At 35.8% G+C, this 14,886-nt stretch overlaps 1 protein-coding gene across 3 annotated transcripts in view; it reads right to left on the bottom strand.

The window, feature by feature from the left end:
• The window catches only part of ZDHHC20 (zinc finger DHHC-type containing 20), a 90,000-nt gene that overhangs the window by 14,769 nt on the left and 60,345 nt on the right, over positions 1-14,886 (bottom strand). For all 3 annotated transcript variants that reach the window (XM_027877693.1, XM_027877692.1, XM_027877691.1), the window contains exons 5-9: positions 10,148-10,217; positions 7,764-7,796; positions 7,301-7,421; positions 3,914-4,046; positions 2,467-2,593 (exon numbers count right to left, since the gene is read on the bottom strand). In XM_027877693.1, coding sequence (XP_027733494.1) covers positions 2,467-2,593; positions 3,914-4,046; positions 7,301-7,421; positions 7,764-7,796; positions 10,148-10,217 — 484 coding nt within the window. The remainder of the gene's footprint in view (positions 1-2,466; positions 2,594-3,913; positions 4,047-7,300; positions 7,422-7,763; positions 7,797-10,147; positions 10,218-14,886) is intronic.

The following is a 14,886-nucleotide window of genomic DNA, read 5'->3' as shown; positions in this document are numbered from 1 at the left end:
TCAACTCAAGGACATGCAAGGTGGCTTTAGGCAGATATAGACTCAATTATAAAAAATAATACAGCATAAAATCAATTACATTGTAGAATCAATACAGTAGAAACTCAGGGTAATATTAACTTTGATCTTTTCAGATATTTTATATAAGTATTTTCCCTCAATTTACAGCTTTTCTTATCCTAGCTGCCCTGATTTTGTTGTATAAAACCTTTTTAATTTCACATAATCAAAATTATAATTGTATCTTTTGTGTTCTCCTCTCTTCCTTGCTTAGTTAAAAATTCCTCTTCCTAACTACAGATATGAAGGATACCTCCTTCCCATTCTGCCTACAATGTAAGCTTTTATATTTAGCATCATTTGTCAAGTTGGTGGTTATGTGTTACAGTGTAAGATGCTACTCTAGACTTAATTGCTGCCAAGCTGTCTTACAATTTCCCCAACACTCCTTGTCTAATAGAGTCATTCCTCCAGTAATCTTTGGGTTTGCTGGATTTTTGAACACTGAATGATATATATGATTGTATACTTATCTAATCTGTTCCACTCTTACCCTTTTCTAATTTTTAACAAGTACCAAGCAGCTTGGAGGATTATTGATTTAATATATGTTAATATGTTCTATATTTTAGGGAATATTATTTGTATATAATACTACAAATATACATATATATGTTTATTGTTCACTTATTTGAAGGACACTGAGCTATGTCCTTTTTTGTTTCAAGTTTAGCAAGTAGCACAATGGTAGGAAATTGAGAACATATCAAGTCAGTTCACTACCTTAGAGGTTAAGTATTCAAGTGATTATGACTTTACATGACTTTGGGGGCCATTTTGGAAGAAATCACATATTTGAAGTTATAGATAAAATCTACATCATTGCCTGCTGCTGCTGTCTCATTTCAATAATGTCTGACTCTTTGTGACTCTATTTGAGGTTTTCCTGGCAAAGATAGTGGAGTGGTTTGCATTTCCTTCTCCAGCTCATTTTACAGATAAGGAAATCAGGCAAACAGAGTTAAATGATTTGCCCAGGGTCAGATGTGAACTGAGGTCTTCCTGACTCCAAGCCTGGCACTTTATCCACTGTGCTACCTAGCTCTTCACAACATTGCCTACCCAATTCTTAATTCTATTTCATTGACCAACAGACTTTTATTAAGTTTCAGGAAAGCACTGATTACAGGACAGCAGTATTAGTAGCCAGTATTTATATAGCACTTAAAGGTCTGCAAAGTGCTTTACAAATATCATCTCATTTTAACCTCACAACAACTCTGGGAGGTAGGCGCTATTATTATTCCCATTTTACAGATGAGGAAACTGAGGCAGACAGTGACTTGCCCAGGGTCATACAAGCAATAGTTTGAGGCCAGATTTCAACTCCTCTTCTTGATTCCAGGTCTAGCTCTCTATCCACTACAAAAAATTGTCATACAGATTTAGCTTAATCTGAATTCTATATGATCATGATAATATAGAAATTGCTTAACTGATATTTTTTTGGTTTGTTCGGGTTTTTTTGGTTTTGGGTTTTTTTTGGGTAGGGCAATGGGGGTTAAGTGAATTGCCAAGGATCACACAGCTAGTAAATGTTATGTGTCGGAGGCCGGATTTGAACTCAGGTCCTCCTGAATCCAGGGCCGGTACTCTATTCACTGTGCCACCTAGCTGCCCCCTTAACTGATATTTATAATGATGATCACAAGGCACCACAACATTCTGAAGTGTTCTTAATTAAAAGAATATGTTCTGAATAATTTTCATTGCAAATATATTTCATTGTATTTTAATTATCTATAAAATTTTAATTCATGTGTGATATATAGCAATTCTCTATTAACTAGATTATTTGATTAAGTAGACTACCTCATTCCTTGAACATGTTGGATAATAAGGAATTTAATAAACATTTTTCAGCTTTATGAAAACTTTAAGATGAAATATGTAGTAATTCATCTTTATATAGACAGTATTGTGAAGTTTATAAAAGTGACTTTCTCAAAATCACTTTTATAAAATCACCTTGTAAAGTAGGTAGTTCAAATATTACTGTCCCCATTTAACAGATGAGGAAAAGTAAAATTCATAAAAATTAAGTGACCTGTCAAAGGTCACAAAGCCAGTAAGCATCAGAGCTAGGACTTAAACTCAGGGTGTCTGGTGCTACTGCCATTATGCTATACTGCCTAAGTACAACTTCCAATACTATCTGATATTTCAGTTTACTTTCAAGATTAGAATAAATTCTTGGTATTCTATTTTAGCAACGGCTTATAGAATACAAAGCAACAGATAATAGAAAAGTGATGCACATTAAGTTTTTAAATGCAGGAAACATATTTACTTCCCTTCTCCCATCTATGTTCCAAAGGCCCATTTGTCACAATGCTTCAGCAAAAAAGACAAAGAATGTCATCAATTCACCACTTCCGTGACCAAAGTTCAGGCTGAGTAACTTACCTTGTAAAGATGGGAAATAACCAATATTTTTTTTCATCTCCAAACACCTGTCTCCAATTTTTACTCCAGCCAAGAAAGAAACCATTTTTGTCAGGTCCATTTAGAAATACAGGTGCACGGAATGCCTCTGTAAAAAATAAAACCAAGAAACTAAGCAATATATTGTTTGTGAGGAGGTTAACAATAAAACATTTTCCTCTGTTACATCCCATACCATGGCATAAGAAAAACATTTCAGACCAAGTATATTGTTGGAAAAAGATCTCTCTTTAGAAAAGAATAGATTAAAAAATATAAATAGATATGAGGAATTTTTTTTTAATGAAAAATGTGTTTCAGGCCTGTCTATCACAACAGATAATAGTTACCTGTGCAAGCGGACACAGTAGAGTAGCTCATATTTCTATAATACTGTAGAGATACAGGCGTGGGTCATATAGCCTGTACAAATAATATCTGTGGAGGATTTATAGAAAGACATGGAGGAGGATCAAAAAAAGGATGAAGAGGCATGAATGAGTTGTCATCTACACCACTGGAGGGAGTGCCCATAGTGATGAGATCCTAGATTGACCAAAGTAAGCTTGCAGAGTACTTTACATGCATACCTCTGCTATGGTTTGTATTTTCAGATCTTATTAAAATTCTCAATTACGTGAAGCTTTTTTCTTAGGTCCGAGGCTCATGGGCCATGAAAATTTGCACGGATAGTTAATTAGACTCAGAGTGATAGTAATATCAATGGCAGCAATTAATATTTAAAGAATTTTTAAAAGTTTACAAAGCACTCCTCCTAGTTACCTGGTAGGCAGGAAGTATAAAGATCATTTTAAAAATTCATAATAAAGATCAACCAATTGCTAACATCAGACATTGACCTGTTAACATCATACAAAAACATTTTCCAAAGAGCTTCATCTGGTTTTTAATTTTTTCCCCTAATGTCAACATTTCTTTTCCTGTCCTTCTCCTCATCCCCCACTTCTTTAATGGAAATACCTTCTGAGAGTAGGGATCTTGAACAATCTACCTTTCTCCAATTTTCTCAAATTAGAGAATATACCATTCAAGACAAGTGATTAGAAAATGCCCAATTAAAAATGTTGTTGAGTGTTATTTCTAATGGCTGAATTTCCAAATTTTAATGAAAAAAAAGTCACTTTCAACCTTTTACAAAAAAATCTTGAAATGAGTTTTGTTTTCTTAACTTGTTTCAGAGAAAATTAACTCTAACATTAATTACACATATTTGCCTTTGACTTAGTATGCATTATTCTAATTCCATCATCCAGTAGTTCATACTTCGCTGGTTCATAGTTCTGCATAAAGCAAATATTTGGAAATTACACTTGATTTTTTTTCATGATTCTATTATGACTTCTCTTCATCACATAATTCATAACAGACATTTACTTAGGGAGTGAGTAGTTTTATTTTATCAACTGACCTATTGTTGTTCTATTTTTTCCAACTAGCCATAGGTGGTAGCAGAAAAGTGACAGGATGCTAATGAAGAACATAGTAGCCACAAAGAAAAGAAAAAGGACGTGGAATTGTGCACGTGTGTTTTTTAGGTTGGTCTGAGAAGAGAAAGAGAGAGAAAAAAATAATTAGTTCAGAACATGGCTGATTTTTTTCATACCTTTTCCATTTATAACTTTTACACCATTCTCTGGTAAAATCTTCCTAGAAATTTAAAAATTTCAACAAATTTTTCCAGATACAAATAATAATAGAATACATGTAGAAGAAATATTCTGAATGCAGGAAAAGCACAAAAGGAGATGAGTTGGTCCAAATCCAATCAGTAGCTTATGGAAGAAAGTTTATAATCTCATACTATTAAGGATTAGTTATTTGAAACTACTGTCATGGGTTTTTAGCTTTTATCAATCAACAGCGATAACAAAAACAAAAAGCACATTCTCGTCCAAAGGGAAGAACTCAATAATTTATTTGGTACATTACAGTGTTATGCTTGAAAATTAAGGTAAACTGGGGCAACTAGGTGGCACAGTGGATAGAGCACCGGCCCTGAAGTCAGGAGTACCTGAGTTCAAATCCGGCCTCAGACCAAACACTTGACACTTACTAGCTGTGTGACCCTAGGCAAGTCACTTAACCCAACTGCCTAAGCAAAAAAAAAAAAAAAAAGTTATATAAAGTAAACTGAGAGACAATGCTGAGCATGATCAATTTATTACTTAGGCTAGCAGTAACCAAAAAATTGGGTCAATGGCCTCTTTCAATAACCAAAGACCCACGAGATAGGGCTCAAAGCCTTAATATAGTTCTGGGGAGCACAGAGTTGGGTATGTGGAGAAGACAATGCAATTGGTTCCAGGACAGACAGCCTCATGAGGGTGAGGCCAACATGGCTGGTTACGTGAAGAAGAGCAGGCTAGCACCCATGTAGGGGCAGTAACCACCTATCTCTTCACAGAGGACTGCTTGACTGATTTATAGGACCCTTCTCCATATTGCAGATGTTGTTAGTAGACCTGAGTTAGCAGACTCCCTTGGTGCCTAGAAAGGTTTGTTAGGGAGATAAGGCTTTCCATTATTAATGGTACAAGGACATCCAGGATACTGTATCTCTTAGAGCTAGCTTCAGGATTTAAAGATTATACCAGATATCTTGTTATTTTCCCAGAAGCTGAAGGTATGAAGGATAACAAGTGTTCTTTTAACTAATGCAGAGGGGAAACTGAACTCCTGTGACTGAGAAATGTTTATTGTTTGAGTCCACCCGCAAAGGTAGAGATAGTGGACCAGACTCCCCGGTGTCCACCTGCATCAAGATAACAAATTTCCTTGAGGCAAAAATAGAATAGCGATTACCAGGAAAAGTGAACTTCTAAACTTAGCTCATAGGCAGAGACAAAGAAATGTTGCTTACAAAATGGGGCAGTAATACAGAATAGGATCAATTAAATAATAGAATCAATTACAAAATGATACAGAATCAATCTAATTCCTTCAACAAAAATTCACACTTGAATGGACGTCAAGTATAAATAAGTTTTTAAATAAATCATGTCAAAAATTGTATACATGCTGCTAATTGGTGCCTGCCCTAAGCAAAATCATGACAATTATCTTTGGGTTCCCTTTTCCCTTCTGGCAATCCCTCTCCTTAAACCAGGAATCCTTTGGCCTCATGCTGTCCCCTGGCTAGCAAGCATCCCCAACTTTTTGTTTTCATGGGGCAACTCTAGGCCTTTCAATCCCCATGCGCAACTTCCTCAGTACTTTGAAATGACTGGAGAATCTAAGCTACCAGTGAATGAAAATGGATGAATGTGTTTACATTTTAAGGAAAGTTAAAGTATTAATGAAATGGAAGAATCAGAGTGAAAACTAGTGAGGGAGTTATTTTTGAACCCATGGGTTGGTGGTACGCCTCAAATTTTACAAATTTGGAAACTACTTATTCCATCTATACATAAAGTTTACATTGTTTAAGACAAATAGTAATACACAGCACAATAAATGCTGTAAAAGAAATCATGAAAATTAACAAGATCTACTTATAAATTACATCAACAATGCATTTTACCTTTGGACAATTCTCTGCAGATTTCCTGCGGCAAAGCTTGTACAAATAAAGATAATACATTAAGATACTAACATCAATAAAAAGTACCTGAAACATTATTATTATGACTGGTTTGTATTCAAGGATTACTAGATTACCTTCATCCTCCAGATAAAAGAACAACAGACAAGAGTGCATGTGAGTATACTGTCATCTCCAAATATAGGAATGTATGTTTAAGGCTCTTTAATGACTATTTACTTGAGTTTTTAAAATGGAGACCTGTATAAGAAAGTCTTAAATTTGTAGACACGGGGTATTAAATCTGGGTAGTTTTCTGAATTAAAGCTATCATTTTATTCTAATGATCAACTGTTTTCAAAAAAATCTGAGATAGGAAGAAAGGGTTAGCATTCTCTAGCACCTTCTTGACCAATTTAATTCCAATAAAATAAAAGTCTTCCAATTTGACTGATGCATTATTGGACGACATTTACAGAGATGCTTTAGCTGGTATCACTGGGAACTGAAATGTCTCATCTAAATTAGTTTCTTGGATATGAGAAATACTCCTTTAAAGGCCAAAACTTATAATATTTTTAGGTATTTTTGATGACACTGTAGCACAGTGGATAAAGCATTGGACTTGGAGTCAGGATGAAAGAGCTAGGTCCAAATCCCAACAATGACACTTAAAAGCTCTGTGATCATGGGCAAACCAACTTTATTGCTCCGAGCCTTTGCTAACTCCATAAATGGATGTTAACTACACTGAGAGGGAGAGTTCCCAAGCCAATGAAATTACAGATCATTTACATACTGATATACTTTTGATGGCAATCTTTCTAAGATGCATACATAATCCTTTGCCTTCTTAAATTGAGGCTATTAAAGAGTTTGGCTTTTTAGCTTGGTAGGAACAAGGGCTTTTGCCATGATATCCTACAGAGACGCTGTCTACCTCCACACAAAGAGGCATAAGAGTAGGACTTCATGGAGGCACTGGAGGGTATAAACGCTTTGACTGGGTGGTGGATGTGGACTGCATGAACCTCAAAGGAGGAGATGTTACTGAATGCTGGAGGAAGGGGAAGAAACTAGAAGTGGCAACAGAGAGCAAGGAGTATTCAAACTCCCCCTCTTTCCATCTGGCTCATTGCAAATTTTGAATATTAGAAACTGGTTAATAAGCTCTTATATTAGTACTGAGTCAAATGTTTAATCCTTAAAATATTATAGCAATATAACAGCTTAATGAAAACAACTCTATGGCATTTAAGATTTTAACAGACTTACCGTCCAGAATTTTATAAAATATTCTAAAACTGTTGTGGTCACCAGAATACAATACACAAGGGAATAAAATAAAAACAGCAGGAAGTATTTGTAGTTAGAAAATCCCACGCAGTTATTCACCCTGGAAAAGTAAAGGAGATAAATAATCGTAATATAAAGAAAAAGAAAAAAAAGGAAGATTACACAGTAAAATTACTTTAAACCAATTTAAAAAACTGAGAGTAGAAGAAAAAATATAAGAAAATTAGATTACTTGGCTAGTAGATAAACCTATCCACATAAAATAATAGAACCACATCTCAATTCGTAAATAATCTAGGTATCAGAATCATTTCAGAATATATTATTGATCATACAGAAATTATATGAATAATTTATATTTTAATGAAAAAAAAAGAATTGTTTCAAATTGAGGACTTCCTCCTTTCCCACCCAAAAAGGTTTTTATGTTTTTCATACATACCAAGGACAATGATGATCCATCTTAAGAACACATCTAAGGAAAAAAATTATAATGAAATTCCATATTCAAATTTCCATTTATAAATTCCCATACACTTAAAACTTTTCCTTTACAATTTTACTTAAGAAGAGCATGACAATCAGCATTTTTGTTGCAATAGGATATATAAAACTTTCTCAGGTGTTTAATATTCAGCAAACACTTACTATATGGTAGGCTCTGGGCATATAAAACAATCTATACCTTTGGAGAACTCAAAATGGTACAGAGGAAGAAGCTCTGGTTCTGGCAGTCAGAGGACGTGGGTTAAAATCATAATTCTGGTGATTACTATGTACATGATCTTGGGCTAACCACTAGGTTTCCTAATTTATAAAATGAAGAGGTTGGACTATTATTTATTATTGTCTTTTAAGTTCTTTCTCATTCTGGATCTATGATCCTATAATATCATGTTTTGGTTGTCAAGACACTTATAACCTGGTAGGGGGTAATAAGCCAAGGACAAACATAAACATGATATGAATCAAACTGATAATTAAATCAATGGGCATTTACTAAGGGTTGATGAAAAGAAAGAGGAAATCAGTTGCAGCCCTCAAGGAGCTTACATTCTAATGGGAGAAACAACATGTGAATGATTAGGTACAGACAAGATATTCAGTATAAATGAATCTAAGATGGGAAAGCACTAGCAACTTGCCAGAAGAGTGTGGTGGATGGACCAAAAAAAGTTTATTGCAGAAAGTGGGATTTGAACTGAGTCTGGAAGAAAGTCAGAGAAACTAAGACTAAGGTGAGGGGCAGAGTGTACCATGCATGGCATGGGGAGGAAGAACAGTCAAGGCAAAGGCACAGTGATAGGAAATGTAGTGTCCTGTTCAAGGAATAGCTGGATCATCAAGTGCATGGAAGTAAGGAGACTGGAAATGTAGGAAGGTACCTTATGAAAAGCTTTAAACACCAAATGGAGGAGTTTGTATTTGATCCTGGAGGGCAATAGGAAGCTCCTGGAGCTCAATGAGCAGGGGGTGGGAGTGGCAAGGTCAGACCCATGCTTTAGATAAATAACCGTCGTAAGTGAGTAGAAGATGGAATAGAGTGGAGAGAGACCCATGACAGGGAGACCAGTAGAAGACTAGAGACTTTATATCACTTCAGCACTGAAGTTTTAAAAGACACATGAGTGAAACTGCTACAGGGCATAAAATTTATTTAAAAGCATTTTCCTACAGAATTATAAAGATTTAAAACTGTACAAATTGTAAGTTTTAATCATTTATTTGAGACTCAAATGATCTTAAAATTTACAAATTTTTTTCTATAGGTATAAGCTTCACTGACAAGGCAAAACTTGTAAATTTACTTTATTGCTTGGGAAACTAAATTACCTGGCTTAGTGGAGCTGGCTTATTTGCCTTATCATATTTTGTTGTATCTAAATGTGAGACAGAATTTAAAAAAAAAAGACTCTAAATTTAGTGAGATTTAATTCCTTTGAACAAATCAACTTGTTCTAAGCTTCCCTTACTTAACATTTTAAATAACAGCCATGATTAGGAGCAAGGTATTCTCTAAGAGAGCTGAGACACAGAGTCCAATGAGCACTCATCTTTAGGCTAAGTTCTGAACTTCAGGCCAGGTTAACAGTAATTAAGACAAACAGGGAAAATCATAGTAAAAACTACTATGAGTACAGGGCAGAACTGCTTACAAACTAATGAAAGAATAGGGCAGAATTGCTCTTCTGGAATTTAAAAAAACAAAAACAAAAACTGGATGAATTCATTGGTATTCCACAGGTATTTGAATAGCCCTCCTTTTTATATGGAATACTAACTAAAGTTATGGTTCACCAAAAGGGATATGGAGGGGTGAATGGTGGCATGAGTTAAATCCATTATCAACAAAAATTGTCATAAATAATAAGAAAATAAGTTGAGGGAAATGATTAAATGAATTGGCACATTATTTGTTATACCTTAATTTCAATGTTAAGTATGATTTGCCAACTCGTCTACTATGAACTCTTCTTACTCTGAGAAGACTAAGAAGCCTTCTCAAAAGTCAGATCATTACAGCATGCTCATTACTGCTTTCTGGGCACCACCTTGGAAGGTTAAGCTACAGTTATTAAGCACAGATCAAGGTGATACATCTGAGATCTCTTATGTGATGGGGATGATGTAACTCATGGAAGAACTTTTGTCTACTCTTCAGAACAAACAATTGTAATATTTACTTCTTGAGAAGCGACTGCAAACTTTTAGAACTAGGGTATAGATATAAAACTCAGTCCATTTGTAACATTAACTTTTCCCCTTTGACAAAAATTCCAATGCCATGCTCAGTGAAAATGAAAACTGTTGATCAAAGTTACTTACTTGTTACATACAGAGCAGTGGTGACATCGATCAGGCTTAATCAGCTGACATTTTTCACAGTATCTGATTACTAAATTCAAGAATAAAAAAGAAGACTGTTAAACTGCTTAACTAATGTCAACAAATAAACCTGTTTAACTTTCCAAACTCATTTATGGAACAAATTACTTTTAATTAAGAACTTTAAAATAACACAAAAGAATAAAAGGATATTAAGAGTGGGAAAGGGACTCAGAATCACTCAAATTCATCCATTCATTTTAAAGTTAAGAATACTGAAGCTAGAGTGAACTGAGCAGAACCCAAAGAACATTGTACACATTAATGGCGACACTTGTGCGATGATCAACTATGACAGACTTAGCTCTTCTCAGCAATATAATGATCCAAGACAATTCCAAAAGACTTGTGACGGAAAATGCTATCCACATCCAGAGAAAGAACTATGGAGTTTGAATCAGAGTGAAGCATATTATTTTCACTTTTTTTGGTATTTTCTTTCTTGTGGTTTTTCCCTTTTGTTCTGATTCTTCTTTCATAACATGACTAATGTGGAAATATGTTTAACATGATTGTACATGTATAACCTATATCAGATTGCTTGCTGTCTTGGAGGGAGGGAAAAAAGAGAGGTAGAAAAATTTGAAACTCAAATTAACTTTACAAGTAATTGGAAAAAAAATACTATTAAGGAAAAAAGAAAAGAAAAAAAAAGAATACTGAAGCTAAGGACGGTTCAATGACCTGTCAATGGTCACATAACTAGTTGGTGGTAAAAGTGAGCCTAGAATTCAGCTCTTTTGAAGTGCAAATATTCTTTCTGTTAGAACACAAATATGTGCATGATAGATTTGGCAAAAGAAGTGTATCTGAACTGTATATAACATAGTCCATCTGCTTCCTGTAGGGGTTTCATTTATTGAAATCCTGTTAATAGCTGAGGGTTACAGAGGTTTATTTTGTCAGAGAATTAATTACCGAATTTAGTATGGAATTCAAGGAAAAGCATTATTGCTATCCTGGTCTTTCATACTCTCCTGAGCTCTATCACATGCTGCTGCCCCAGAAGCTTATTTCTCCCTGCCCCACCCCCATTAGAATGTTAGCACTGCATCTTCCTATAGCTCCTTTTGATAGCTCAAATAAACTTAACCTTCCTAGTTTTCTTTTGACTTCTGTTTGCATTTTGAAGTTCTGATTTTGATTTGAAATTTTCTGATTTGAAGTTTGCAGTTCTGATACTTTCATCACGAATGCTTGCAAGTCCTCTATTTCATTAAAGATCCATTTTCCTCCCTAAAGGTTTATATTTAGCTTTTCAGGGTAAGTTATTTTTGGCTGGAAGCCTATGCCCTTTTACAATATTGTATTCCAAGATTTCTTCTCGTTTAAATTAGAAGCTGCTAAGTCTTGTGTAATTCCAAGCATGATTCCTTAATACCTGAATTCTTTTCTGGATACTTGCATTTTTTTCTTTAGATTTTAGAAGCTTTGAATGATTGGTTATGACATTCTACGGACTTTTCCTTTTTGAACCCTTTTCAGGAGGTGATCAGTGGATTCTTTTCTATCTCTGCTTTGCCATCTGGTCCTATACATCTGAAAGTTTTCATTTATGGTTTCTTGAAATATTCAGACTTTTTTTTTTTAAAGAAAACAGTTTCCAGGAAGTCCAGTGAATCTTAAATTATCTTTCCTTGACCTGTTTTTCAAGTAAGTTGTTTTTGATACATTATATTTTCTTCAATTTTTTTTCAATTCTTCTATTTCGTTCTGATATGTCTTGTTGTCTCATGGAGTAACTGATTTGTTTCATCTATTCTAGTTTTCAGGGAGTTGGTTCCTGGTATTGTTTACCACTTTCTGTTCTAAGCTAATTATTTACTTCCAGTTCTCCAGAGTTTTTATCCCATTAATTTTTCTTAATTTCTTCTAGATATTCATTTTGTCCTCATAGAAAATCCATTTTTTTCTTTGAATCTCTGCTTGTAGTTATTAGGGAGTTATTCTTTTCTCCTGTATTGGATTTCTAAGTATCTGTGGATCTACAATAATTCTTTATAGTGGCAGTTGTATTTTCCGATTTACTGAACTAGAGCTTTGTGACAGGGCTAGGTTCTAACCCTTTCTGTCCTTTTAGGTGGGGTGGTGAGCCCTGTTTGGTCTCATGCTGTTTCACCTGGGTTCTTTTGTAGATTTCTGTTCAGCCCTCCTGGGATCTCTGAGGTTCAGATCTCTGAATCTTCAGGGTCCTCAACGGTATCTCAAGATGGAGTGGTAGGGCTCCCAGGGATGTCCCAGTCTGAGTAATGCTATGCTTGACTGGTTGCTACCACTCCCAATCATTTCCAAGGTCTCCATTGTGGTTTTATCATGCTGGGGCCATCCTACGGGAACATTCTGTTCTTATTACTGCTGTATACAAAGGTTTACAAGCTCTACATAGCTCTTGCCAGTCTCTGATCTTGCTGAGATGCTATAGCTTTGTTTGCCTGCACTGGTTCTGATTTTGATGGTAGCCTCCTTTCCTGTTGCCTATGGGCTTCCTTTTGACTTTTTGTGTAATTCTGGAGTGAATGAAATCACTTACTGTAGTTTTTCAAGTTTTGCTGAGCAGGTATGTGGGAACTGGGGGCTGCCTGCTCCATTGTAGCTATCTTGGCAAGAAGTCTTTTCCTTTACTTTTTTACAGCCCTTAACACTGATAACCATTCCCTTACGGATACTTCTTCCTTCTCCGGCTTCAGTGACACTACTCTCTTCTTTCTGGTTCTCCTCTTACCTATCTATCATTTCTTTCCTTGTCTTTTTCACTGGTTTGTCATCTTCTTTGTACTACTTAAGTGACAGGGTGCTACTGCACCCTTTTCTCTCTATACTCTCTTTTGGCAATCTAATCCATTCCTACAAGTTTTATGATCACATCTTTGAGTGTGACTTCCACATCTATATATACAGACCTAATCTGTAACCGGCACTCCAGTCCGACATCTTCAAATGCTTGCTAGACATCTCTACTTGGATATCCTGTCAGTATCTCAAACCCAAGGTGTCTATAACCAAACTTACCTTTCCTCCTAAATCTGACCTTCTTTAGTTCCTTATTCTTCTTTGACAGCACCATCATCCTCCAGTCATCAAGACTCAAAACTTAAGTTATTGTTGCCTCTTCTCTCAATCCACCCACTACAATCAACTGTCTCGTGCCCTCTTTTCCACTCAAGTGAGCACCACCCTATTAGTGGACCCCAACACTTCTCACTTGGCCTATAAACAGTATCCTCACCTAAGTGCTTGATAAATGATTTTTCATTCACTTATTCTCTGATCTTGGAATGCTGTTGCCAGTCTCCAACCTTTGGCCCAAGCTATTCGCTAAGTCTCGAGTATACTCTGATCTCATCTAAGCCTTTACAAGCCCATTTCTTCTGACAAGGTTCAGATTAGATCAAGTGTCATCCATTTTTTATGAAGCACTCAACAATCACCTTCACTATCACTTCTAATTCCCCATCTCAGCTTCAAAGTGCTCTCCCCTGCCTCAAATTTTCCTAGACTATGTTGCCTACTCATTCTTATCTGTATATACTGCTTATAGCCTGCCCCTTTGTCCCCATCAGAACGTAAGCTCCTTGGGGCAGCTAAGTGGCGCAGTGGATAGAGCAGCAGCCCTGGATTTAGGAGGACCTGAATTCAAGTCCGGCCTCAGACACATAACACTTTCTAGCTGTGTGATCCTGGGCAAGTCACTTAACCCTACTGCCTAACCAAAAAAATTAAAATTAAAATTAAAAAAAAAAAGAATGTAAGCTCCTAGTCCCTCGTCAGAATGTAAGCTCCTACTCAGCAAAGATGATATCTTCTTAAAGTCCTTATGTCCCTAGCACCTAGCAAAGGCCTTTCCACAGTAGATACTGAATGTGTGTTGTTCAATTTGTCGAGACAGTCTAAACAAGACTTGACAAGTGAGTAGATGTGGATGATGAGAGAGAGGAAGGAATCCAAGATGACTGAGAACATGAGGTAGAGTTTTAATTAACAACTTCTTGTATTCAAAGGATTAAAGTAACCCTTCACATCTGGATTTTACCCTAAGGGAACTTTTTGGTACACAGGTAAAGTCAACTTCATTTTGTACACGCATCCTTGGAGATTTAATGCTAGAAGGGACCTTTGAGATTTTCTAGTTCAGCTCCATCATTCTATATTTTTTCCCCTATTATTTTATAGATTCAGAACCTGGGGGAGGCTGCTTAAATGCTTTCCCTGCTATTTCCTGGGTTGTCAATGGCACAGGTGCAATTCAAACCCCAGGTCCTGTGACAGATCCAGTATACTCTTTACAAAATAGAGTGTTTTGCTCCATTTTGTTTTACTTCAAAACAGTGTCAAATAGAGTAACACACTACTGTATTTTGTATTTTTACATTCTTTTAGTTAAACACAATCGACAACTTGTTCATGGGATATGCTACATATTTCAGTGAGGTCTAATTGTGTTATTTGCTTATCAAAATAAAACTTGTACTAAACTAAAACTGCTACCATTTTTTGGCTCCTTCACCACCATCCATGCCAGCCCTACCCCTCTCACATCCTAACCTACTCTGCCCTCTGATTTTTCATAGTTAGGAGCCTCTGTTCTATTGCTAACAAATCGCCATTGCTACCAGTTATCTTCCTCTCACCCTCCTTGCATCTTCTTGCAATCAGTAAAAACTGGTTCCTTCAGGAAGGCA

The sequence above is a fragment of the Vombatus ursinus genome, unplaced genomic scaffold, assembly GCF_900497805.2.
Source record: "Vombatus ursinus unplaced genomic scaffold, bare-nosed wombat genome assembly UNPS02014813.1, whole genome shotgun sequence".
NCBI classification, from domain to species: Eukaryota; Metazoa; Chordata; class Mammalia; order Diprotodontia; family Vombatidae; genus Vombatus; species Vombatus ursinus.
Note: the sequence above shows the minus strand (reverse complement) of the source record. Positions and strands in the feature narration are given on the sequence as shown.